The sequence below is a fragment of the Bos javanicus genome, chromosome 16, assembly GCF_032452875.1.
Source record: "Bos javanicus breed banteng chromosome 16, ARS-OSU_banteng_1.0, whole genome shotgun sequence".
Lineage (NCBI taxonomy): Eukaryota > Metazoa > Chordata > Mammalia > Artiodactyla > Bovidae > Bos > Bos javanicus.
Window position 1 is genome coordinate 10,822,080 of NC_083883.1, and position 27,409 is coordinate 10,849,488.

The following is a 27,409-nucleotide window of genomic DNA, read 5'->3' on the forward strand; positions in this document are numbered from 1 at the left end:
GTTGAATTTTTCCAAAGGATATGCAATAACTATAAGGAATTATAAAATGATAATATGTAGGAGAAGCAGGGTCTAAGTATTGTGTAATTATATATGTATTAATGACCTCAACAGAGACGGCAATGGCAACCCACTCCAGTACTCTTGCCTAGAAAATCCCATGGACAGAGGAGCCTGGTAGGCTGTAGTGCCGGGGACCAGCCCCGGCTGATCCAGGGTACTCGAAGGAGAGACGGCGTCGGCGAGGGTCAGGATACGATAGTTTCAATTAGATATTGATTAGAGATATAAAGAGTAATAGAATAAGGATAGCTCAGTAGGAAAATTCAGTGGAGAAAAGAGGCTGAGTAGCTTGGTTTACGCGGGGGACCAATAAAACTTCAAGACAAGAAGCTTGCACCACTTACGTAGGCCGCAGGCGTCCTTCCGTTCTCCCGAAGGAGAGGAGACACTGAGGCCTCCCCGGTCGGATCTTAGAAGCCCAGGCAAAATTAGTAAGCTTGGTGGGTTCCGTGCTCCAGATGGAGACTCAGCCAGAGGGAGAGAGAGACATGGGGAGACCAGTATTTTGAGAAACTGATCCCATTCTTTATTTTCCAGAGTCTGTTTTTATACACTGAGATGTTATACAAAAGTCACGTGGGGACAGCAGTCCTGACTTTTATTAAAGTCAGGTGCTTCACACAAATGTATACAGAGGTCTTAGGGGTGTTACATCATCTTCTGGCCAGGGGGGCCTGCTGACAATTTACGACCCTCTCCTTGTGACAGAGGTCAGTCAATCAGGACACTTATTTCTCTAGGGCTGATTATTCTCAAAACAGACGCCACCCAAGTAAAGTTACACTCCTACAGGGTGAGGGTGTAGTGGGTTTTAGTTAAGGAAAGAATTTACTTAGCCTAAGGTCTAACGTGACTAATATCAAAGGTCAATTCTATATATTCATTAATGTGTGTAAGGGCAGGGGATATGGAGACTTAGCAACAAACATTGGCTCAACAAATGAAAAACCCTTCACCAACACAATTTCTAATTAGCCCATTATACTTATACTAATAGTTTTCTAACTTTTCTAAGGAACCTGTTTTTTTTTTAGAAGGTTTAAAGCATCTCGTGCCTCTCACGGTTGGGAGGCTGTGAGCAATCACATGTGGCCGGACGAGCCTGTCAGGCAGGCCAGAGAACCTTCAGAGGAGTTTGTAGGTTAAAACACTCTTGTCACACCCAAGAGTTTTTTTTGACTGGAGCTCTAGGTTAACTCCTTCTCCGAAAGAGGTGGTGGGGGACAGCCCCCCGTAAAGTCAGAGGTGTAGGTAAGAGCACAAAGTAGTAAAGTAGGCAGGCTCTGTTATGGGGGTAGACGCTCGAGGAGTTCCAGGGGGACTCCTGAGGCTCGATCCCGCCTTTGCGTATGTCGAGCCTCCTTCCTCATGACCTTTGCCATGGGCGGAGTACCTCACTCTGGCCCCCAACATCTCTCCCTTTTTTATTTCTTAAAGCAGCCAGATGCAGCTCAGTCGCAAGCCTCCGAATGCTCTGCCGAAGAATCCTGACAATACAAGGAAGAGTGATTATGAGAAGTAGGATTAGAGCACCAAAAACAACATAACCAGGGATATTAGACAGAATATTTTTTCCAGAAATAAAATTAGAGAAGGTGTGAAAAAAGTCATTAGCTGCTCCAGTGGCAGTAAAATCCAGTCGAGAGTGTTCCAAGGTCTGTATTTGATTATGAAGTTTTCCTAAGTCCAGGCCAATATCAGAACTGTTCCAAACACCTGAGATATGATTTTTAATCTTTTCCCATTCATAATCTGTCTCGTTTACTTTCAAAGATGTCACGCATATCCACCTGTAATCAGCGTGGCATGTCAAAGCCATCTTCACCTTCAAAGCCTGTAACTCAGTCCCAATATGCATAATTGCTTCTTCTAAGGCGTCTACTCTCATCTCTAATTTCCTATCTATAGCTTCCTGAGTTGCTAGAGTTAAAGAAACATTTTTAGACATGGTATCAACATATTGCGCAGTATGCACTTGTTGAGTCAATGATATTGCTGCTGCAGTAACAGAACTAATTGCTGCTATTAAAGCTGATATTCCTAAAATAAGTAAGCCCACAAACCGTCGTGATCGCATTAAATCCTGTAGTTGTTGTAACACGGCGAGACCGTAATTGTCATACCAGTGGGAGGTCACTGTCACGGGTATCATGAGATAGGGTGGGCGTCGCAACACCACAAAAGAGCAAACATTATATTGAGGGGTCAAACAGGATGAAAGCATACATTTTTCACAAGTTACCACATTAGGTCCACCTGAATAATTCATGCGTACATTAAGTTTGTTGGAGTCATTAGTAAAAAGGAAAACATAAGGTGAGGGTAAACAAGCTAAAACAGAATAAGTGGAATCGTTATCTGGGCGAGATAAAGAAACGGGGGCAGTAGCAGCAAGGGCTCTCCAAATCTCAGGTTGCCAATAGGTTTTGCTTTTAGTTGTATAAGACAGCATGGGAGGAACAAATTGGTTAATGTGCCATCTAGTGGCTTGCGCAGGCCAAGGGACAGGAATCCTATTCCAATTCTCGAATCTGCCTTTAAATGTTTTCTTGATCAATGGATCCTCACCCGGATTCGGGTTGCTCCAGTCCTGAATAGTATAATTCCCACCGCCTGGTATTCTATAATTGATCCTTGAACTATAAGTACAAGTTGTCCAAGTCGGATACCCAGTACGGCCATCTATGGTCTTCCACACTTCATCTGAAGGAGCAACCTTATAACACTCTGGATAACCGGGAGGGGGTGTAAAACGCAGGGTCACATAAGGGTCACGGATCCCGGGCAAGCGGGCCACTAATACCCAAACTACCCGATGACGTAAAGACTGGGAATCTATTTTTGAGGAATCTGTTACAATTATTTTTGTAGAGGCCCCAATGCACCCTTCTTTAGTGGGTGTAATAAAACTCTTTGGATTATTGGGGAAGTTAAAGCAAACAGGAAGGTCGTCTATTAATCCCCTGAAGGTATAATTAAAATTAATAGGATATTTATCTTTGGTGTAAGAAGTATAGAATCCTCCCAAAAGCTGAGGTTGGTCTGTGTTGACCCGTATAGGCTCATTATTCCAGGAAACAACCTGGAAAGTTGGAGGATCTGGGAGATATGCCCAATACTTAGCTGGAATAGGAGAGGCGCTTACCTGGCAGGAAAGCAAGGCAAGCATGGCAATAAACATTTTCTCAGGAGAAGCTGGAGATCCCTGTGAGGAAGTCATTCCTCGTGCCTGGTGACAAAGTGTTTTTATTTGTCCCCATGTGGGTATGGGGGCATTCCGGGTCGCCTGAGTTGGGCGGCCTGGGATGTTTCTGCGGCGCAGGGAATCAGGGGGAGTAGTGTCCCGTATGTGTAGTTGAGACATCTGTTTGGTGGGCGGATCCGTTCCTTGCTCATCCGAGGTCCCTGAAGTCAATTGTCTCGATGTCGGCGACATCTCCCGTGCTGGCGGAGGAAGCGGAGGCAGAGGGGGTCCCCTCCTCTTGCGGGGTCGTGGCAGCCGTGGAGTTCGGTATCCGAGGGGCTGAGACATGACGAATCAACCTGTCTGGAACCCAAATTGGAGAATCTGCGTCCTGTGGAAAAACACAAGCATATCCTCGACCGCTGGTTAACAATGGGTCGGGACCTTTCCATTGTCCGGAGAGGAGGTCCTTCCATTTGACTAATGGCTTTGCATTCAATTGCTCCGGGCACCAATGGCGAAGCATTGCAGTAGTTCCGGCCGAATCGGCATTTAAAATATTTATTACAAAAAGAGCATGTTGCAAGATTTGATGGGGAGAGCTATACTTAAACTCCCCTTCTTTTAATTTTTGAATTTGAAGCTTTAATGTTTGATGTGCTCTTTCCACAATGGCTTGTCCCTGGGGATTATAAGGGATGCCTGTATTGTGTTTAATTTGAAACTGTGAACAAAATTCCTGAAAAGACTTAGAAGTATACGCAGGGGCATTATCAGTTTTCAAAGCCTTTGGCAGACCTAGATATGAAAAGCAAGTAAAGAGATGTTGTATAACGTCTTTAACTGCCTCCCCAGTACGAGCAGTTGCAATAATAACATGAGAAAAGGTATCTACAGTTACATGAACAAAAGAAAGTTTTCCAAATGAAGAGACATGAGTTACATCCATTTGCCAGAGCACGTTAGGTTTGAGACCGCGAGGGTTAACTCCCATAGGTAGACTATTATAAACAGTGGGGCAGTGTAAGCAAGAGCGCACAATCTCCCTAGCAGTTTCTCTGGGAATTTGGAATTGATATCTTAAAGCGGTAGCATTTTGATGATGAAGTGAGTGAGAGGCTCTGGCTTCCTCAATCACCGTAGCCACTGCATTTCTGGTTAACAAGTCAGCCAAGTCATTAAAGGCATTTAAAGGGCCAGGCAATCCGGAATGAGCCCGAATGTGTCCAATGAAAAATATTTTATTTCTTTTCCAAATTTGTTGCTGTAAATTACTTAACAAATGAAATATGGTAGTCTTATTTTCAGGCAAAACCGCAGTTTCAATGTGTGGAAACAACCTGACAATATACTGAGAATCAGAATAAAGGTTAAATTCTTCATCTGCAAACATAGCAAAAGCCTCTATGACTGCTGTTATTTCAGCTTTTTGAGCTGAAGTTTCCCGTGTTTCTAAAACCTTTTGGTGATTTTTAGTGACTATGGAGGCTTTACCATTTGCTGACCCATCAGTAAAAACTATCTGAGCATTTGGAATAGGAGATTGTTTACATCTGACAGGGAAAATAACTGGATGTCTGGATATAAAATTCAGCAAAACATGCGAAGGTAAATGATGCAGAATTTGACCACAATAATTTCCTATGGCAATCTGCCAGTCTTCATCAAACATTAGAAGAGCATCAAGTTGTTCTTTATTATATGGAATTACAATTTCTGCTGGTTCTTTACCGAACATTTCAATGCTCCGCTTTCTCCCTTTTAATATCAACGTAGCTATCAGTCCTGGATAAGAAGCCACTACTTTTTTAGCTTGGGCGGGGAGATGGACCCATTCTAGGGGGCCGTTTTGCCATAAAACTCCCGTAGGTGCGGTTGGAGTAGCTAAGCAGAGGAATTGCCAGTTTGTCTGTAAATTAACTCTTTTTACATAGCTATCAGATAAGGCTGCTTCTACTTTGTCTAAAGCTTCTTGAGCTTCAGCAGTTAATTGTCTTTTAGAAGTTGGGTCAGGATCCCCACGTAAAATATTAAAGAGAGGCTTTAATTCAGCAGTGGTTAACTTCAAATAAGGCCGGATCCAATTAATATCGCCTAAAAGTTTTTGATAATCATTTAAAGTAACAAGGTGATCTTTTCTCAATTTTAAGGGGGCATGAGTTACAGTTTCTGAACTGATAACCCGTCCTAAGTAGGTTATGGGCGGATTGACTTGAATTTTCTCTGGGGCAATTTTTAAGCCTCTGTCTGTTAATGCTTGGGTCAAATCCTGGAGGACAGTTTGTAAATGAGCCCTATCAGGGTGGGCAATTAAGATGTCATCCATATAATGGATCATATAGACTTGTTCATATTTACTTCTAACATCTTCTAAAGCAGCACTAACAAACTTTTGACATAGGGTGGGGCTATTTTTCATTCCTTGAGGCAAAACCTTCCACTGAAACCGTAGATAAGGCTGTTTAAGATTTTCTGACGGAAGACTAAAGGCAAATCGCTTTTTATCCTCAGTATTTAAGGGAATGGTGAAAAAACAATCTTGTAAATCAATTACAATTACATTGTATCCCTCTGGAATGGCTACTGGGGAAGGGAGCCCAGGTTGTAGGGCCCCCATGTCCTCCATGGTGGCATTAATAGCTCTTAAATCTTGTAAAAGTCTCCATTTACCAGACTTTTTCTTAATAACAAAAATAACAAAAATATTCCAGGGGCTATTGGAGGGCTCGACATGTCCCAAATCTAGTTGTTCAAAAATTAATGTTTTAGCTGCCAGAAGTTTTTCTTTAGTCAGAGGCCATTGTTCTACCCATACTGGGTCCTGAGATTTCCACGTAATGGGGTCGGCAGCAAAAACAATGGCCTCCATCAAAAATTTGGATACCCTAATCCAGCACGGAACTTTAGAGGAGCAGGGCAAATTGGCTCAGTTATTCCTGTCTGCTGTCTACCTAACCCTTCTGAGGGATCATAGCCCATTTGTAACATTTGAGAAGTTACTTTATCATCAGGGCTAAAAAGTAACATGCCCATTTGAGACAGCACATCCCTCCCCCACAGCGAGAAGGGCAGCGAAGGAATCACATACGGTTGAAATGTCCCATGGGTATCCTCAAATTGCCAGTTTAAAATTTTTGCACTTTGGGCTACTGCAGAAGCTCTCCCGATGCCCACTAAGTTATTTGCGGTAGTATGTGTGGGCCAGGAATTGGGCCAGTCTTTCCCAGAAATACAGGAAACATCTGCTCCTGTGTCTAATAGCCCTTCAATAGACTTGCCACTGACAAGAATAGATTTCATAGGACGCTTTTTAGTAATTTCTGTTACCCAAAAAGCCATATCACTAGACCCAAATCCTTTGTCCTGTCTTTCATTTTGGGTGGCTGTTTGCCCAATTGCAGTATGATAAGGCAAAAGTAAAAGTTGGGCTATTCTCTGTCCCTGATGTATTTGGAAAGTTTTAGTCGGGGGTGAAATCATTATTTGAATTTCTCCTGTATAATCTGAATCAATCACTCCAGGAATAACTGTAAGACCTTGCATAGCTAGGGAGCCTCTGCCTAGTATAATTCCTACCAGGCCAGTTGGTAATGGCCCTTTAATTCCTGTAGGAATTTTTACACTCGGGCTATCTGGAGTTAATATTGTTGAGGTGGTGGAACTGAGGTCCAGTCCTGCGCTGCCTGGGGTTGCTCTGATGAGCTCCGCGACGGAACGAAGGGAATGAATGGGTTTAGTGAGGCTGCCCCAATCGTTATCGGGGCCTGGGGCTGGCCCCTCAACCCGTTTCCCGAGTGCTGGTCGGGGCCTAAAAAGGTTCCATTTTTATGAGATCTTGACCTACAGTCCCTCGCCCAATGATATCCTCTCTGGCAGCGAGGGCAAAGAGACCTAGGATTCATGGGCAGGGGGGCAGGGTTCTGTAGAGCAGACACAGCCGGTAGGGCCGGATTAGGCAGATAAGAACCAGGTGTTTTTTGAGGGCAGTCACGAAAAGTGTGTCCTTCCTGGCCACAGGAAAAACAAGTTCTAGGGAATGCATTCCTGCCTTGGTTATTGGGATCACCTTGTGATGGCTTATTCTTGTTAGTAAAAAAGGATTGGACTGCCTGCTGATAAGAATTCCCTTTTATTGCTGCAGCTATAGCAACACCCTGTAGCATTGATGGTCCTACATCTGCACACTGTTTCATATAATCAATTAAAGATCCAGTTCTTCTAATAGGGCGCAGTATAGCCTGGCAGGTGGAATTAGCATTTTCAAAGGCCAAGTGTTTTGTTAATAATTTAGCTCCCTCAGAATCAGAAATTATTCTCTGGACAGCTTCTGAGAGTCGTGAGACAAAGTCTTCAAATGGTTCTTCTGACTTTTGTTTAATATCAGATAGAGCAGTACCTGATGCCTTACCATCAGGCAACGAACGCCAGGCAGTAAAGGCACAATCAGCCACCTGTTGTATAGCAGTTCTATCTAATTTCATCTGTTCGTCATACGAGGGGTAGTCGGTCTGACCAAGTAATATAGGTTCAGTGATATGTTTAAGGTCTGTATTTTGGTTAGTAAAAGCATATATATGAGCGAGATCATCATATTCAGATTTCCAAAGTATAAAATGTCCTCCGGACAGGCAGGCCCTAGCAATTGTTTTCCATTCTCGAGGTGTTAACCATTGGCCTGCTAAATTTTCTACTAGCTGCATCGTATACGGGGCTTTAGGCCCATATGAAATACACGCATTTTTAAGTTCTTTCACTAATTGAAAAGAAACAGGCTCCCAGTCGATAGCCTTTTGTTCCCTTTCATCATTGTCAAAAATCAAAGGGAAGCAAGCCTGAAGCTGGGGATCGAATTTCTCGCTAGGGGCAGAATAGGCCCGTCTCCGTGGGATCGATATTGGAAATTTCCCACTTCGATAAGGAGGTGGCGGCAATCTTGTGGGGTTAATAGGACCTGTACGGCTTGGTATGGGAGGTGGCAGCAGTGGCATAGGTTCCATATCCTCTGCTCTGTACTCTGGAGCTCTCTGAATTGTTTGGTATCCAGAGGTTATATATGGGTTAAATGGAAAAGTCTCTTGGGAATTTCTAGGGGCATACGGCCTGATAGGAGACGTTTCCCTTAAGCTCCTTGGAGCTGATGGCCTGACAGGGGAAGTTTCTCTTAGGCTTTTTGGGGCATCTTTGTTTAAAAGATGCCAATTTTCATCAGAGTGATATTTAGCTGTTATCTCGTCTAAATTCTCTTTTTCTTTCTGGGGAAGCTGATCCTGTTTCTCATCCCTATCTTTAAGTTGTTCCTGAGTAGTCATAGCTGCTAACATCTTTCTTAATTGCCGATAGTCAGGCAGGTCTTCGTTTTTCTCATTTTCCTCAGGTTTAACTACAGTTTCATCCTCATTTTCCTCTTTAAAAGTCACTCTTTTAGATTCAGAGGCAGGTTTAGCTACAGCATTTTCTTCACTATCCCCTTTAAGATGTACTTTTTCTGAATCAGGGGCAGGATCTAAGACATCTCTAATGATATTCCATAAGGAAAAGGCGTCATTAGGCACCTTTTCTGAGCCATGTTCAGCATGGTAAGTTTTTAGCTGTTTTCCTACTTTTTCCCAGACCTCTAAGTTAACAGAGCCTTCGTCTGGAAACCAGGGACAGTGCTCTTGTACAAATGAAAAAAATGATTGAATGGCAGATTTCTTAACTTTGATTCCTCTTTTACCTAATAACTGTAAAATTACTCCTATAAAGAGCTGTCTTTCATTTGATTCAGTATTACCCATGTCAGAAAATTAAGTATAGTAAAAGATTTTGCTTTAAGCTATCAAAAGATCAGGCTTTTCTTTGGCCTTTTAACTTCAGAAACTGTTTTCTCTAAGTCTAACTCTTTAACACTTTCAACACTTCCCACTCCTCTCGCCCTGTCTATCCTACAGGGGGGTCCGCGGCACCCTTGAGTGGGGTCCTAGCCGTCCCGAACACTGGAAGAACAATAGGGCTGATGGCCCAGATTGTTCCGGGGGGAGGAACAGTAGGCTGATGGCTCAAACTGTTCCGAGGGAGGAGCAGTAGGGCTGGTGACCCAAACTGCTCCGTGGGGGAACAAGAGGGCTGGTGACCCAGTTGTTCCGAGAACGGGGAGCAATAGAGCTGATGGCTCTGATTGCTTTGGGGAGCTTACCTTCGAAAGTCCCTGTCTCGGGCGCCACCTGCCGGGGACCAGCCCCGGCTGATCCAGGGTACTCGAAGGAGAGACGGCGTCGGCGAGGGTCAGGATACGATAGTTTCAATTAGATATTGATTAGAGATATAAAGAGTAATAGAATAAGGATAGCTCAGTAGGAAAATTCAGTGGAGAAAAGAGGCTGAGTAGCTTGGTTTACGCGGGGGACCAATAAAACTTCAAGACAAGAAGCTTGCACCACTTACGTAGGCCGCAGGCGTCCTTCCGTTCTCCTGAAGGAGAGGAGACACTGAGGCCTCCCCGGTCGGATCTTAGAAGCCCAGGCAAAATTAGTAAGCTTGGTGGGTTCCGTGCTCCAGATGGAGACTCAGCCAGAGGGAGAGAGAGACATGGGGAGACCAGTATTTTGAGAAACTGATCCCATTCTTTATTTTCCAGAGTCTGTTTTTATACACTGAGATGTTATACAAAAGTCACGTGGGGACAGCAGTCCTGACTTTTATTAAAGTCAGGTGCTTCACACAAATGTATACAGAGGTCTTAGGGGTGTTACATCATCTTCTGGCCAGGGGGGGCCTGCTGACAATTTACGACCCTCTCCTTGTGACAGAGGTCAGTCAATCAGGACACTTATTTCTCTAGGGCTGATTATTCTCAAAACAGACGCCACCCAAGTAAAGTTACACTCCTACAGGGTGAGGGTGTAGTGGGTTTTAGTTAAGGAAAGAATTTACTTAGCCTAAGGTCTAACGTGACTAATATCAAAGGTCAATTCTATATATTCATTAATGTGTGTAAGGGCAGGGGATATGGAGACTTAGCAACAAACATTGGCTCAACAAATGAAAAACCCTTCACCAACACAATTTCTAATTAGCCCATTATACTTATACTAATAGTTTTCTAACTTTTCTAAGGAACCTGTTTTTTTTTTAGAAGGTTTAAAGCATCTCGTGCCTCTCACGGTTGGGAGGCTGTGAGCAATCACATGTGGCCGGACGAGCCTGTCAGGCAGGCCAGAGAACCTTCAGAGGAGTTTGTAGGTTAAAACACTCTTGTCACACCCAAGAGTTTTTTTTGACTGGAGCTCTAGGTTAACTCCTTCTCCGAAAGAGGTGGTGGGGGACAGCCCCCCGTAAAGTCAGAGGTGTAGGTAAGAGCACAAAGTAGTAAAGTAGGCAGGCTCTGGTTATGGGGGTAGACACTCGAGGAGTTCCAGGGGGACTCCTGAGGCTCGATCCCGCCTTTGCGTATGTCGAGCCTCCTTCCTCATGACCTTTGCCATGGGCGGAGTACCTCACTCTGGCCCCCAACACTGTAGTTCATGGGACCGCTAGGAGTTGGACACGACTGAGTGACTTCACTTTCACTTTTCACTTTCATGCATTGGAGAAGGAAATGGCAACCCACTCCAGTGTTCTTGCCTGGAGAATCCCAGGGACGGGGGAGCCTGGTGGGCTGCCGTCTATGGGGTCTCACAGAGTGGGAGACACGACTGAAGTAACTTAGCAGCAGCAGCAGCACTGACCTCAAATATATATCTATACATGCTTCTTTCAAACCTTAATATGTGCTAGAAACTAAGAATAATGGGAAATTTATTGAATTTAACTTAATTTTTATATTAATTTTTATTGAAGTATAGTTGATTTACAGTGTTGTGTTAGTTTCTGCTGTATAGCAAAATGTGTGTGTATATATATATATATATATATATATATATATATATTCATATGTATATATATAATCCACTAATTTTTAGACACTTTTCCCATACAAGCCATTACAGATTATTGCGTAGTTTCCTGTATTATAAAGCAGTTTCTTATTAGTTATCTATCTTGAATATGGTAGTATGTTTTTCAATCCAAACCTTCCAATTTTCCCCCACTTACCCTTTAGTAAGGTTTTTTCCCCTACATTCGTACCTCTGTATCTGTTTCATAGACAAATTCATTTGTAACCGTTTAGATTCCACATATAAACAATATAATGGTATTTGTCTTTCTCTGTCTGATTTACTTTACACAGTAGCATAATCTTTATGCACATCTACGTTTCTGCAAATGGCATTATTTCATTCTTTTATAAGGCTGAGTAATACTCCATTGAATGTATGCACCATGTCTTCTTAATCCATTTCTCTGTCAATGGACATTTAGGTTGCTTACATGTCCTGACTATAGTAAATTGTTCTGCATTGAACACTGGAGTGCATGTATGTTTTTGAATTATTGTTTTCTCCAGATAAATGTGCAGAAATGAGATTTCTGGATCATGTTGTTCAGTTGCTCAGTCATGTCCAACTCCTTGTGACCCTATGCAATGCAGCATGCCAAGCTTCCCTGTTCTTCACCATCTCCTGGAGCTTGCTCAAACTCATGTCCACCAAGTCAGTGATGCCATCCAACCATCTCGTCCTCTGTCATTCCCATCTCCTTCTGCCTTCAATCTTTCCCAGCATCAGGGTCTTTTCTAATGAGTCATCTCTTCACATCTGGTGGCCAAAGTGTTGGAGCTTCACCTTCAGCATCAGTCTTTCCAATGAATATTCAGGTTTGATTTCTTTGGGATTGACTGGTTGGATCTCCTTGCAGTCCAAGAGACTCTCAAGAGTCTTCAGCACCACAGTTTGAAGCCATCAATTCTTCATCAGTCAGCCTTCTTTATCGTCCTGCATCATATGGCAGTTCTGTTTTTACCTTTTTAAGGAACCTCCATACTCTTCTCCATAGTGGATGTGCCAGTTTAGATTCCCACCAACAGTGTAGAAGGGTCCCTTTTATCTGCATCCTCTATAACATTTATAATTTGTAGATTTTTTGATGATGGTCATTCCAACCAGTGTCGTTTTGATTTGCATTTCACTGAAAAATGATGTTGAGCAACTTTTCCTGTGCTATTGGACCATTTGTGTGTCTTCTTTGCAGAAATGTCTGTTTACATCTTCACCCATTTTTTTCTTCATTTTTTTTTTAGTATTGAGCTGAATGAATTGTTTATATATTTTAGAGATTAATCCCTTTTTGATTGCTTTTTTTGCAAATATTTTCCTTCCTTAAGAGGGTTGTCTTTTCATTATATTTATAATTTTTTTGCTGTGCAAAATCTTTTAAGTTTAATTAGGCTCCATTTGTTTTTATTCTAATAGTCATTCTAATAGTTTTATTCTAATAGTCATTACCGTAGTCCACTTCAGTTCAGTTCAGTTGCTTAGTCGTGTCCGACTCTTTGCAACCCCATGAACTGCAGTACGCCAGGTCTCCCTGTCCATCACCAACTCCCGGAGTCCACCCAAACCCATGTCCATCGAGTCAGTGATGCCATCCAACCATCTCATCCTCTGTTGTCCCCTTCTCCTCCTGCCCTCAATCTTTCCCAGCATCAGGGTCTTTTCAAATGAGTGAGCTCTTCACATCAGGTGGCCAAAGTATTGGAGTTTCAGTTTCAACATCAGTCCTTCCAATGAATACCCAGGACTGATCTCATTTAGAATGGACTGGTTGGATCTTCCTGCAGTCCAAGGGACTCTCAAGAGTCTTCTCCAACACCACAGTTGAAAAGCATCAATTTTTCGGCGCTCAGCTTTCTTCACAGTCCAACTCTCACATCCATACATGACCACTAGAAAAACCATAGCTTTGACTAGACGGACCTTTGTTGGCAAAGTAATGTCTCTGTTTTCTAGTATGCTGTCTAGGTTGGTCATAACTTTCCTTCCAAGGAGTAAACATCTTTTAATTTCATTGCTGCAATCACCATCTGCAGTGAGTTTGGAGCCCAGAAAAATAGTCAGTCACTGTTTCCACTGTTTCCCCATCTATTTGCCATGAGATGATGGGACCAGATGCCATGATCTTAGTTTTCTGAATATTGACCTTTAAGCCAACTTTTCACTCTCTTCTTTCAGTTTCATCAAGATGCTCTTTAGTTCCTCTTCACTTTCTGGAATAAGGGTCATGTCATCTGCATATCTGAGGTTATTGATATTTCTCCTGGCAATCTTGATGCCAGCCTGTGCTTCAACCAGCCCAGCATTTCTCATGATGTACTCTGCATATAAGTTAAATAAGCAGGGTGACAATATACAGCTTTGACATACTCCTTTTCCTATTTGGAATCAGTCCTAGGAGATACATCAAAAATGATCTTGACATAATTTACAGCAGAATGTGTTCTGCCTATATTTTTCTCTATGAGCTTATGGTGTCTTGCTTTATATTTAGGTCTTTAAACCATTTTGCATTTATTTTTGTGTATGGTGTTAGGGAGTGTGTTCTAATTTTATTGTTTTACATGTAGCTGTCCAGTTTCCCCAGAACTATTTCTTGAAGAGATTGTCTTGCCTTCATTGTATGTTGTTACTTCCACTGTCACAGATGAGGTTATCACTGATATGTGGGTTTATCTCTGGGCTTTCTATCCTTTTCCATTTATCTATATGTATGTTTTTGTGCCAGTACCATTATGTTTTGATGACTGTAGCTTTGTAGTCAGGGAATGTGATTCCTCCAGCTCCATTTTTCTTTCTCAAGTTTGCTTTGACTACTTAGAGTCTTTTGTGTCTCTACACACATTATAAAAATGTTTGTATCTAACTCTGTGAAAAATACCATTGGTCATTTGGAAAAAGCATTGACTCTGTAGATTGCTTTGGATAGAATAGTCATTTTCACAATATCAATTCCTCCAATCCCAAACATGGTATATCTCTCCATTTGTGTACAGTTTGATTTCTTTCAACAGTATCTTACAGTTTATTGAGTACTGGTATTTTGCCTCATTAGGTTTATTCCTAGGTATTTTGTTCTTTTTGTTGCAATGGTAAATGGGATTGTTTCCTCAATTTCTCTTTCTCATCTTGTGTTGCTAATACATAGGAATGCAAAAGAGCTCTGTCAATTAATTTTGTCTCATGCAACTTTACCAAATCCATTGATAAGCTCTAGAAGTTTTCCAGTGGCCTCTTTAGGATTTTCTAAGTATAGTGTTACATCATCTGTAAACAGTGACAGTTTTAGTTCTTCTTTTCTGATTTGGATTCCTTTTATTTCTTTTTCTTCTTTTATTGCCTTGGCTAAGACTACCAAAACTCTGTTGAATAATAGTGATAAGAGTGGGCATACTTGGATTTTTTTTTTTTTCTGAAACATGTAGAGGATATGCTTTCAGCTTGTCACCATTGAGAATGATGTTTGCTGTGGCTTTTTCATATATGGCCTTTATTATTTTGAGGTAGGTTCCCTTTGTGGCCACCTTCTGGAGATTTATTTTCACAAATGGTGTTGAATTTTGTCAAAACTTTTTCTGCAAATATTGAAAAGATCATATGGTTTTTATTCTTGAAATTGTTAATATGGTGTATTACATTCACTGATTTGCATAAATTGAAAAATCTTTGCATCTTGTAATCAATCCCACTTGATCATGGTGTATGATCCTTTTAATGTGTTGTTAGATTCTGTTTGTTAGCATTTTGTTGATAATTTTTGCATTTATGTTCATCAGTGATATTGGCCTATAATTTTCTTTATTTTGTGATATCTTTGACTTTGGTATCAGGGTGATGGTAAATTTGTAGGATGAGTTTGGGAGTGTTCCTCCCTCTGCAATGTTTTGGAAGAATTTGAGAAAGATAGGTATTAGCTCTTCTTTAAATTGTTAATAGAATTCACCCATGAAGCCATTTGGTCTTGGATTTTTGTTTGTTGGAAGATTTTTTTTTTTTTCACAGTAGTAAAGAATCTTTATCAGTTTTCACAGCCAAGAGCCAGACAAAAAATAAAAGGTAATTACAATTGCAAGCCACTATGGGAACATGTTTAACCAAACAGTATAAAATAATTACATAGAATTTGGGTGGTCAAGCAGAGTGATATAAGTGGAAGTGCATACATGCACATGTTTTCATCCACCAGCCAGTCTGTGTCCTTTGGTTGGTGCATTTTATCCACTTACATTTAAGGTAATTATTGATATGTGTGATCCTCTTACCACATTCTCAATTGTTTGGGTATATTTTCTGTAGAAGTTTTCCTTGTCTTGTGTTTTCTGCCTAAGAAGTTCCTTTAGCATTTGTTGTAAAGCTTGTTTGGTGCTGCTGAATTCTCTTAACTTTTGCGTGTCTGGAAAGCTTTTGATTTCTCCATCAAATCCGAAGCAGAGTCTTGCTGGGAAGAGCATTCTTGGATGAAGGTTTTTCCCTTTCATCACTTTAAATATATCATGCCAGTCTCTTCTGGTTTGTAGAGTTTCTATTTAGAAATCAGCTGATAACCTGATGGGAGTTCCCTTGTATGTTGTCATTTTTCCTTTGTTACTTTTAATATTTTATCTTTGTGTTTAATTTTTGTCAGTTTGATTACTATGTGTTTCAGTGTGTTCCACCTTGGGTTTATACTGCCTGGGACTCTCTGTTTTCCTAGACTTGGTTCACTATTTCCTTTCTTATGTTAGGGAAGTTTTGAGCTATTACCTCTTCAAGTATTTTCTCAGGTCCTGTCTCTCACTCTTCTCCTTCTGGGACCCCTATAATGTGAATGTTGGTGTATTTAATGCTGTCTCAGAGCCCTCATAGGCTGTCATCATTTCTTCTCATTTTTTTTTTTTCCCTATATTCTGTTCTGTGGCAGTGATCTCCACCATTCTGTCCTCCAGGTCATTTATCCTTTCTCTGCCTCAGTTATTCTGCTGTTGGTTCATTCTAGTGTATTATTCATCTCTGTTTGTTATTTGTTTGTTGTTTGTTTCTTTGGTAAACATTTCTTGCATTTTCTCCATTGTTTTCCTGAGATACTGGATCATCTTTACTATCATTATTCTGAATTCTTTTTCTGGACGGTTGCCTATCTCCACTTTGTTCAGTTGTTTCTCTGAGGTTTTTATCTCATCCCTTCATCTGGGACATAACTTTCTTTTTCATCATGATTAACTTTCTATAATGTGGTTTTTGTTCTAGCTGTGGGACTGTAGCTTTTCTTGCTTCTTCTGTCTGCTCTCCAATGGAGGAGGGTCAGAGGTTTGTATAAGTTTCCTGATGGGAGGGACTGGGGATGGGTAAAACTGGGTCTTGCTCTGGTGGACAGGGCCTTCCTAGTAAAGCTTTAATCCAATTATCTGCTGACCGGAAGGGTTGTGCTTCCTCCCTATTAGTTCTTTGGCCTGAGGCAACCCATCCCTGGGGTCTGGGCTCTATGGTAGCATTAGGGGCAATCTCTAAGAGGGTGTATGCCAAGGGGGCCTTCCAGAACTGCTTTTGTCAGTGCCCCCATCCCTGTGGTGAACCCCTGCTGTCCCACACCTCCACAGGAGGACCTTCAACTCTAGCAGGTAGTTTTGGTTCAGTCCCCTGTGGGATCACTGCTCCTTTCCTCTGGGTCACGGTGCACACAAGACTTTGTGTGTACCCTTAAAGACTGGAGTCTTTCCCACAGTTTGTGGAAGTACTATAATCAAATCCTACTGCCCTTCACGGTCAGATTCCCTGGAGTTTACCAGTGCCTTTGTAGAATCCCCAGGCTGGGAAGCCTAATGTGAGGTTGAGAACCTTGACAACAGTGGGAGAATTTTGTTGGTATTATTGTTCTCCAGTTTGTGGGTCACCTACCTGGCAAGTATGGAATTTGATTTTATTGTGATGGTGCCCTTCCTACTGTCTCACTGTGGCTTCTTCATTGTCTTTGGACATGGGGTATGTTTTTTTGGTGTGTTTCAGCCTCTTCCTGCCAGTGTTTGTTCAACAGCTAGCTGTGATTTTGGTGCTCTTGCAGGAGGAGATGAGCACACATCCTTCTACTGTGCCATCTTGAACTGGAAGCTTCCTCTTGGAAGATTTTTAATCACACTTTCAATTTCGATACTTGTGATTTCTCCATTCGTTTTTTCTATTTATTCCCAGTTTAGTCCTACAAGGTTGTACCTTTCTAAGAATTTGTCCATTTCTTCCAGATTATTGATTTTATTGGCTTATAGTTTCTTGTGGTAATCTATTAGGATCCTTTATACTTTTGTTGTGTCACTTGTAAAATTTTTTTATTTCTAATTTTATAGATTTGCATCCTTCCCCTGTTTTTATTGATGAATCTGGCCAAAGGCTTATTAGTTTTGTTTATCTTCTCAAAGAACCAGCTTTAATTTCATTGATCTTTGCAGTTGTTTTGTTTTGTATTTCATTCATTTGTATTTCATTTATTTCTGCTCTAATGTTTAGGCTTTATTTCCTTCTTCTAACTTCAGGTTTCATTTGTTCCTCTTTTTCTAGTTGCTTTAGGTGTAAGGTTAGGTTGTTTGAGATCTTCTTGTTTCTTGAAGTGAGATTGTATTACTTTAAACTTCCCTGACAGGACTACTTTTGCTGCATTCCATCAGATTTGGGACTTCCCAGATGGTGCCAGTAGCCTGCCAATGCAGGAGACATAAGAGATGTGGGTTCAAACCCTGGGTCAGGAAGATCCCTTGGAGGAGGGCATGGCAACCCATTCCAGTATTCTTGTCTGGAGAATCCCATGGAAAGAGGAGCTTGTTGGGATATGATCCATAGGGTTGCAAAGAGTCAGACATGACTGAAGTGACTTAGCAACAGCAGTGGCATTGGTTTTAGATTTTTAGATCATTGTGTTTTGGTTGTCATTAGCTTCTAGGTTTTTTTTTTTTTTTTCACTTTTTTCACATTTCTTCAATGATCCATTGGTTATTTTGTAACATATTGTTTAGATTTTGTGTGTTTGTTTTTATACATTTTTTCAGTAATTGATTTCTAATCAGTTACATTCAGAAAAGATGCTTGATATGATTTAAGTTTGCTTATATTTACCAAGGCTTGATTTGTGACCCAAGATGTGATCTGTCCTGAAGAACATTTCATGTGTACTTGAGAATAAAGTATATTCTGTTTCTTTCATATGGAATATCCTGTAAATATCAATTAATTCTTTTTGGTGCAATATTTAAAGGTTGTATTTCCTTATTAATCTTCTATCCAGATAATCAGTCTAATGGTTTAAGGGGGATGTTAAATCCTTCAGTATCTTTGTGTTATTGTTGATTTCTCCTTTTATGGCCGTTAACATTTAATTTATATATTGATGTGCCTCTGTGATGGCTGCATAAATAGTTGCAATTGTTAGAATCGCGAGAAGAATTTATTGGATTGATCCCTTGATCATTATGTAGTATCCTTCCTTGTCTCTTGTAGTAATCATTTTAAAGTCTATTTTGCCTGATATGAGTATGCTACTTCAGCTATCATTTGATTTCCATTTGCGTGGAATATCATTTACCATCCCCTCAGTTTCAGTCTGCACTTATCCCTAGGTCTAAGTGGGTCTCTTGTAGACCACATATATGCAGGTTTTGTTTGGTATTCATTCAACCAATCTGTGTCTTTTGGTTGGTGCATTTAATTTATTTATATTTAAGGTAATTATCAGTATGTGTATTTTTATTGCCATTTTCTTAATTGTTTTGGGTTTGTTTTTGTAGGTCTCTATTTTTCATCCCTTCCTCTTTTGTACTTCTGTGATTTTTGCCTAGATAAGTTTCTTTAGCAGTTACTGTAATGCTAGTTTGGCAGTACTGAATTTTCTTAGTTTACATTTGTCGGTAAAGCTTTTGATTTCTCCATCAAATCTGAATCAGAGCCTTGCTGGGTAGACTATTCTTGGTTGCAGGTTTTCCTCTTGCATCACTTTATATATGTCAAGGCACTCCCTTCTAAAGAGTTTCTGCTGAAAAATCAGCTGATAAACTTGAGTGTCCCCTTGTATGCTATTTGTTACTTTTCCCTTGCTGTTTTTAATATTTTTCTTTGTATTTAATTTTTGTTAGTTTGATTAATATATATCTCAGTGTGTTCTTCCTTGGTTTTATGCTAAATAAGACTCACTACACTTTCTGGACTTGGGTAAATATTTCTTTTCCCATGTTAGGGAATTTTTTGATTGTGATCTCTTCAAAAATTGTTTTCAGGCTCTTTCCCTTCTTCTTCTTCTTCTAAGACACCTGTAATTCAAATAGTGTCATGTTGAATGTTGACTTAAACATCCCTGAGACTGTTCATATTTCATTTTATTCTTTTTTTTTTTTTTAACATTATTCCCCAGCAGATTTCCACCGAATGGAAACAGAATCCATTGAGTGGAATGAATGGATTGAATGGAATGAATCCATTCAGAATGAATGGATGATTTATCCATTCTTTTGCATAGTTATTCTGCTATTGATTCCGTCTAGTGTATTTTTTTTTCTTTATTTAAGTTATTGTCTTTTTCATCTGTGTGTATTTGTTTCCTAGTTCTTCTAAGTGTGTCCTAAAGTTTTCTTATACCTTCTCTATCTGTGCCTCCATTCTGCTTCTGAGATCTTGGATCATCTTTACTATCATTACTCTGAATTCTTTTTCAGATAGATTGATTTTATCCTCTTCAGTAATATTTCTTGTAGGTAATTTTGTCATTGTTCAGTTGCTCAGTCATGTCCAGTTCTTTCAGACCCCATGGACTGCAGCATGTCAGGCTTCCCTCTCCTTCACTATCTCTTGGAGTTTGCTCATGTCCATTGAGTCGATGATGCCATCCAACCATCTCATCCTCTGTTGCCCCCTTCTCCATCAGGATCTTTTCCAATGAGTCAGCTCTTCACATCAGGAGGCCAAAGTACTGGAGTTTCAGCTTCAGCATCAGTCCTTCCAATGAATATTCCAGGTTGATTTCCTTTAGGATTGACTGGCTTGATTCCTTGCAGTCCAAGGGACTCTCAAGAATCTTCTCCAACACCACACTTTGAAAGCATCAATTCTTCAGTGCTCAGCCTTCCTTATGCCATTTTTATCTTATTCCTTTATCTGCAACATATTTCTTTGTCATCTCATTTTGTGAAACTTTTTGTGGTTGTGGCCTCTTTCAGCAAGCTTCAGAATGATAGTTTCTCTTGCTTCTGGTATCTGCACCCCCCCACCCCCCGAGGTGTGTGAGTTTTATCCAGAGGCTTGTGCCATTATCTCCTTGACAGTGACTTTGATTGGCGTTGTGTTGATCAAAGTCTGCCCTAGATATTGAGTACTAAGGGCCTCCCTTTGGTACTGTGGTTGTCACTGCCTTGTCAACATCAGAGTCTCCTCCCTGGTTGTTGTAGTAGAGGTCTGCAGATCTCTGTCTTAGCTGTGATTCTGATCTGTGGTGTGAGGTGGGTGGAGTTGGAGCACTCCCACTGGGAGAAGAACTTAGTATTCATTCTCTGGAGCTGTTCACCTGTGGGTATACTCTGTTTTTGTCACCTTTCACCTGTTGTGCGAGGTCTCAGATTATGCTGATGTTGGCACTTGCTACGCCAGTAGTTGACCCTGATGTCTCTCAGATGTTGCTTTTACCAGGGCACCAAAGTAAATCCACAGAAGTCAGATCCCAGTAACACAGTAATCATGGATCAGGACCTGGTGTAGGTGTAATGAAGGCAGCTGAGACTTTTGCCTGGCCAAACCCCCATGGGTATGGGCCATCAAATTCTACAGTTGCAAAAGCTAGGTCCATCTTGGCTGTGGGAGCACTCGTCCATTCAAATGTTTTGTAGGCACTGAGTTTTTCCCAAACTGGCTGCAGCTTTGTCAATTTGTGGTTTGTGCAGCTGCGAGTGGAGAGTTCAGGTTTTCTTTCTTACTTGCATGAACCCTGGGGCTCAGTTGTTGTTTTAGCCCCACCTCTGCATGTGGGCCACCCACAGAAGTCTTCAACCAAGGTTGCCCTCGAGCATTTGGGTGAGCCCTAGTGAGGATAGAGTGCAATGGAGGCATGGCTACTATGGTCATGGGGGCCCCAGTGGTTCTAGGTTTGTGGGGTAGTGGATGCAAGCCAGAGATCTGGCATCTCAGTGGCAAGATGCGTGGGGAAGTCAGTGGCCACAGTCACAAGAGATTCAGCCCTGGAGAGGGGCCTTTTTAGCACCAAATGGCAGGCACAAAAGGGTCAGTCCCAGTGGGGACCTTTCCTAGCACCTGCAGGGCAGCAGGGGTCAGCTCATGGGGAGAAAGCCTGTGATGGGATTCCACTACATAAGCATCACTCAATACTGGCACCTTGCTTTTGGCAGTCCCAGTTTCCTCCACAAGTATTTCTGGTTGTGAATATCCTCATTCTTGCCCCCGTATGCTGTCTCCTCCTACCCAGAAGCAGTCCTCTCTGTTTCACTCTCCAATCTGCATGTTTCAGCACCCAGCCCCTGTGCACACTGATGGACACACGTCCCAGGCTGGGACACTCAGGGCTGTGTCAAGGATCATCTGGGTAGGTCTCATTCTGTTCTGCCTGCCACATACTGGCCATTGCACAGGACAGCCCCAGGTGCTTTCCTTTTGTCCCAACTGATATAGTCAGTGAGGGGACTTCAACAGATGTAAGAATCTCCCCTCTCCTGCAGCTCCCCTCCCCATTCCATGGCTCAGGTTCTATCCTGCTTTCTTCATTTTTCTCTTCTATCTTTCATCCTATTCAGTTACATGGGAATCTTTCTTTTCTTTCTGGTGTTTGCGATCTTCTGCTTGTGTTCAGTTGGTGTGCTGTGAGAATTGTTCCATTCGTAGATGTTTTCTTGATACATCTGTGGAGAGAAATGAACTCTAATTCCTCCTACTTTTCTATTAGCTTATGTCTCTTTGCAAGTATTTTTAAAATTTCCTTTTCTATGCTTCCTGGAGAATTGCATGGACAGAGGAGACTGGAGGGCTACAGTCCATGGGGTCACAAAGAGTCAGACACAGCTAAGCAACTAACAATTTCACTTTAATTTCTTCAGTTTCCATTGTTTAGTAGCATATTGTTTAGCCTCTATGTGTTTGTGTTTTTACAGATTTTATTTTTCCTATAATTGACTTCTAATCTCATAGTGTTGTGGTCAGAAAAGATGTTTGATATAATTTCAGCTTTCTTAAATTTACTGAGGCTTGGTATATGGCACAAGATGTGATCCATCCTGGAGAATGCTTCATATGCACTTGAGAAGAAAATTTACTCTGCTGCTATTCAATGGAATGCCTGCTAGATATCAATAAAATCTATCTGACCTTATCTTACTTTATAACAGAAAATATACTCCTAATCATTCCCAAATGGCATTCTCCATGTTTTTGCCCTTTTAAGAAGTTATAGAGAATTGATGTCTATTTAGTTAGCAATAGAATGTATATAATTTTACTTTTAAAATTATTGGCAAAGCAAAGAGTAGTTAGGCCATTATTACTGGCTTCAATGATATTATCTCATGTCTTTCTGAATTGCCAATTTAAAATATCAGCCTATAAAATATCATCAATTTATGTTCTAGCTCCTGAAATTCCACTTTATATTTTGATTTATTAGATCATTTTTAGTCACTGAAGAACAATTTAAATTGTATATTTAGGAAACTATTTTTATTGAAATATAACATGTAGTGAGAAACAGAAATAAAATATAAGTGTACAGTTTAATGAATTTTCACAAAATTAACACATATTTAGTTAACTCACAGATAAATGACTACTACTACTACTAAGTCGCTTCAGTCATGTCCGACTCTGTGCGACCCCATAGACAGCAGCTCACCAGGTTCTGCCATCCTTGGGATTCTCCAGGCAAGAACACTGGAGTGGGTTGCCTTTCCTTCTCCAATGCATGAAAGTGAAAAGTGAGAGTGAAGTGGCTCAGTCGTGTCCAACTCTTCACGACCCCATGGACTGCAGCCTACCAGGCTCCCCTGTCCATAGGATTTTCCAGGCAAGAGTACTGGAGTGGGGTGCCATTGCCTTCTCTGAGATAAATGACTAGTATCCCACAAATACCTTAGTAACATCCTTCTTTCTGTTTATTGTCAGTATTCCCTTAAAAAGTACACTAAAGTAATATACAACCCTAAATTCTGTTATAAAATATCAGCTGTCTCTGTGTTTGAAGTTTTCATAAATGAAGTAATAATTTTGAATACTTTTGTGTTTGAATTATTTGATTCTTCATTATGTGTTATATCTATCCATATTGTTATATATAGGTATAGCTTGTAGGTTTTCAACTACTTATAGTGCACAATGCTACACATGTACAAGTTTATTTCTTCTACTGCTGGTGAGAATTTGTGTTTTTGCTATTTTAGGTTATTATGACCAGTGCTGCTGTGAATGTTCTTAAACACAGTGTGTGGTGAAAATATACACTTGACCCTTGAACAATGCAGGGGTTAGGAGCACTGAGCCCTCCACGCAGTTGAAAATTGCATGTAACTTTTGACTCTCCTGAAACTTAGCTACTCATTGCCTACTGTTGACTGGGAGCATTAGCAATAACATACACAGTCCATTTACAAATATTTTGTATGTTTTATTAATATATGCATATGTACTGTATTCTTACAACAAAATCAGCTATAGAAAATAAATTATCAAGAAACATAAGAAAGGGAAAATGCATTTATGCATATTACTGCATTTATCAATAGCATAAATCTACATTATTTACAAGGTAAATTGTCTGTTGGTACCTACATTAATGTTACTTTATATGATATAAAATATGGGTTTTCTATGTAGAGGATCATGTCATCTGCAAACAGTGAGAGTTTTACTTTCTTTTCCAATTTGGATTTTTTTAATTTCTGTTTCTGCTCTGATTGCTGTGGCCAAAACTTCCAAACTATGTTGAATAGTAATGGTGAAAGTGGGCACCCTTGTCTTGTTCCTGACTTTAGAGGAAATGCTTTCAATTTTTCACCATTGAGGATAATGTTTGCTGTGTGTTTGTCATATATAGCTTTTATTATGTTGAGGTATGTTCCTTCTATTCCTGTTTTCTGGAGAGTTTTTATCATAAATGGATGTTGAATTTTGTCAAAGGCTTTCTCTGCATCTATTGAGATAATCATATGGTTTTTATTTTTCAATTTGTTAATGTGGCGTATTACATTGATTGATTTGCGGATATTGAAGAATTCTTGCATCCCTGGGATAAAGCCTACTTGGTCATGGTGTATGATCTTTTTAATGTGTTGTTGGATTCTTATTGCTAGAATTTTGTTAAGGATTTTTGCATCTATGTTCATCAGTGCTATTGGCCTGTAGTTTTCTTTTTTTGTGGGACCTTTGTCAGGTTTTGGTATTAGGGTGATGGTGGCCTCATAGAATGAGTTTGGAAGTTTACCTTCCTCTGCAATTTTCTGGAAGAGTTTGAGTAGGATAGGTGTTAGCTCTTCTCTAAATTTTTGGTAGAATTCAGCTGTGAAGCCATCTGGACATGGGCTTTTGTTTGCTGGAAGATTTCTGATTACAGTTTCAATTTCCATGCTTGTGATGGGTCTGTTAAGATTTTCTATTTCTTCCTGGTCCAGTTTTGGAAAGTTGTACTTTTCTAAGAATTTGTCCATTTCTTCCAAATAATACGCCACATTAACAAATTGAAAAATAAAAACCATGTGATTATCTCAAAATTTGTCCATTTTATTGGCATGTAATTATTGATAGTAGTCTTTTATGATCCTTTGTATTTCTGTGTTGTCTGTTGTGATCTCTCCATTTTCATTTCTAATTTTATTGATTTGATTTTTCTCCCTTTGTTTCTTGATGAGTCTGGCTAATGGTTTGTCAATTTTATTTATCCTTTCAAAGAACCAGCTTTTGGCTTTGTTGATTTTTGCTATGGTCTCTTTTGTTTCTTTTGCATTTATTTTGCCCTAATTTTTAAGATTTCTTTCCTTCTACTAACCCTAGGGTTCTTCATTTCTTCCTTTTCTAGTTGCTTTAGGTGTAGAGTTAGGTTATTTATTTGACTTTTTTCTTGTTTCTTGAGGTATGCCTGTATTGCTATGAACTTTCCTCTTAGGACTGCTTTTACAGTGTCCTACAGGTTTTGGGTTGTTGTGTCTTCATTTTCATTCATTTCTATGCAAATTTTGATTTCTTTTTTGATTTCTTCTGTGATTTGTTGGTTATTCAGCAGCGTGTTGTTCAGCCTCCATATGTTGGAATTTTTAATAGTTTTTCTTCTGTAATTGAGATCTAATCTTACTGCGTTGTGGTCAGAGAAGATGCTTGGAATGATTTCTATTTTTTTTAATTTACCAAGGCTAGATTTATAACATGATAATTTTATGTTTAATATTAATATCACTCACCTTATACCTATGTAAAGATAGAATATTTACATATGTCTTATGCTTTCATAACTAATTTTTCTTAATTTTTAAATATTTCTAAGCTATGCAGATCATCTGCAAGTTTTTCAAATTGTTGCAAATATCTGCACAGTTTTTGAATACACTTATTTGAAGAAAGTCCATGCATAAGTGGGCCTGTGCAGTTCAAACCCTATGTAGTTTAAAGATCAACTGTACACACATCTCTGTTAGAAACATATCTAAAATCAGTGAACATATAAATACATCTCAGAAATAGATAAATGAGAGTAATTCCTGAGCCATAGAATATAAGTATATTGTTGTTCATGTGCTAAGTCGTGTCCGACTCTTTGCAACCCCATGGATTGCAGCAAGCCAGGCTTTGCCTTCTTTCATGATCTCTTGGAGTTTGCTAAAATTTATGCCCATTGAGTCGGTGATGCTATCTAACCATCTTACCCTCTTGTGCCCCCTTCTCCTTTTGCCTTCAATCTTTCCCAGCATCAGGGTCTTTTCCAATGAGTCAACTTTTCACATCAGGTGGACAAAGTATTGGAGTTTCAGCCTCAGTGTTAGCCCTTCCAATGAATATTCAGGGTGACTTGCAACTCTCATAAGTATTGTAAATATCTCACAAGTATATTGAACTTCAGTTAATACTGCAAAAATATTTTCCCAAGAGTGTATTGCCTGTTTGGATTTATGACAGCAGTGGCAACATGGTCTCTATGTTCAAAAGCCTCATCACTATTTGATTGTCAGTTTTTTTCTCTTAGCTCTTTGAATGATTTTAATCAAATTTAATTTTACTTTGTCTTAACAATTTATAGAATAGAAAAAGAAATATGTATATACATACATACACATGCATCTTATATAGCCTCATTTTTGAAGCCATGTCCCATTGTGCAGTCTGTCATATTGATAAGTAAGTGCTCTGTATGTATTCAGTATTGGTTTTCCAGGTGAGGTATTATAATTCCAAATATCTGTGGGTTTCAGTTTCACTAACACAAAGATGTCTTTTGATAATCAACCTAATTTTACACTGGACACAACTTGGTGACTGAACAATTTATAAACAGTTTCCTTTATATATCTTTTTTTTTTAAGTTCTCATCCAAGTTTGTAAAAAAATTTCATATGAATACTTCTGAAAGCATCAGTGTTATGCTCTCATATGTACAAAAACTTATTTGAAATCAATTTTTGAATATGAAGTGATATAGGAAGTCAGGACCTATATTTTTATGTGCATAAAAATAGATATTCTAATTTATTTGAAAGGTATTTTCCCAAAATGTTATCCAGTTGTTTTATAAATCAAGTCATCTGTGAGTCTACTTTTGAACTCTGGATCTTTTTCTCCTGGTCTGTATGTCTATACTTGTGTTGATATTACATTAAAATTACTATGATGTTCTAACGATCTTAGTAAATGATAATGTATATCATCTGGCTATTTTTAATTTTCTCAAGAATCCTTTTTGTTTTCTTACTCTTTTCATTTCTGTGCATGCTAAGTCATTTCAGTCGTGTCTGACTCTTTGAGACCCTATGGACTGTCAGCCTCTGTCCATGGGATTCTCTAGACAAGAATCCTGGAGTGGGTTGCCATGCCTTTTGCTAGGGAATCTTCCCGACCCAGGGATCGAACCCACCTCTCAAATGTCTCCTGCTTTGGCAGGCAGGTTCTTTACCCACTAGCACCACCTGGGAAGCCCCCAGTAATTTTGCTCATTGATATACACACTTACCACACAACTACAGAAAATTCTTGTGTAATTTTGTTTGAAGTTATGTTGCTGGCTTTGAGGAAATTATTTTCTTTAAAATATCAAATCTTCAATTGAACA

The 27,409-nt window shown here is 39.9% G+C and overlaps 2 protein-coding genes across 2 annotated transcripts in view; both read right to left on the reverse strand.

The window, feature by feature from the left end:
* Positions 1-934: 934 nt before the first annotated feature.
* On the reverse strand, positions 935-3,499 carry LOC133227400 (uncharacterized). Its single transcript, XM_061381826.1, has one exon. It carries the CDS (start codon positions 3,497-3,499, stop codon positions 1,430-1,432), a length of 2,070 nt encoding a protein of 689 aa, XP_061237810.1. The 3' UTR covers positions 935-1,429.
* A 3,386-nt stretch (positions 3,500-6,885) lies between these two features.
* LOC133228278 (endogenous retrovirus group K member 7 Gag polyprotein-like) overlaps positions 6,886-27,409 on the reverse strand; it is a 115,927-nt gene continuing 95,403 nt past the window's right edge. The window contains exon 2 of the mRNA XM_061383792.1: positions 6,886-8,882. Within this exon, the coding sequence (XP_061239776.1) occupies positions 6,886-8,882 (1,997 nt within the window). The remainder of the gene's footprint in view (positions 8,883-27,409) is intronic.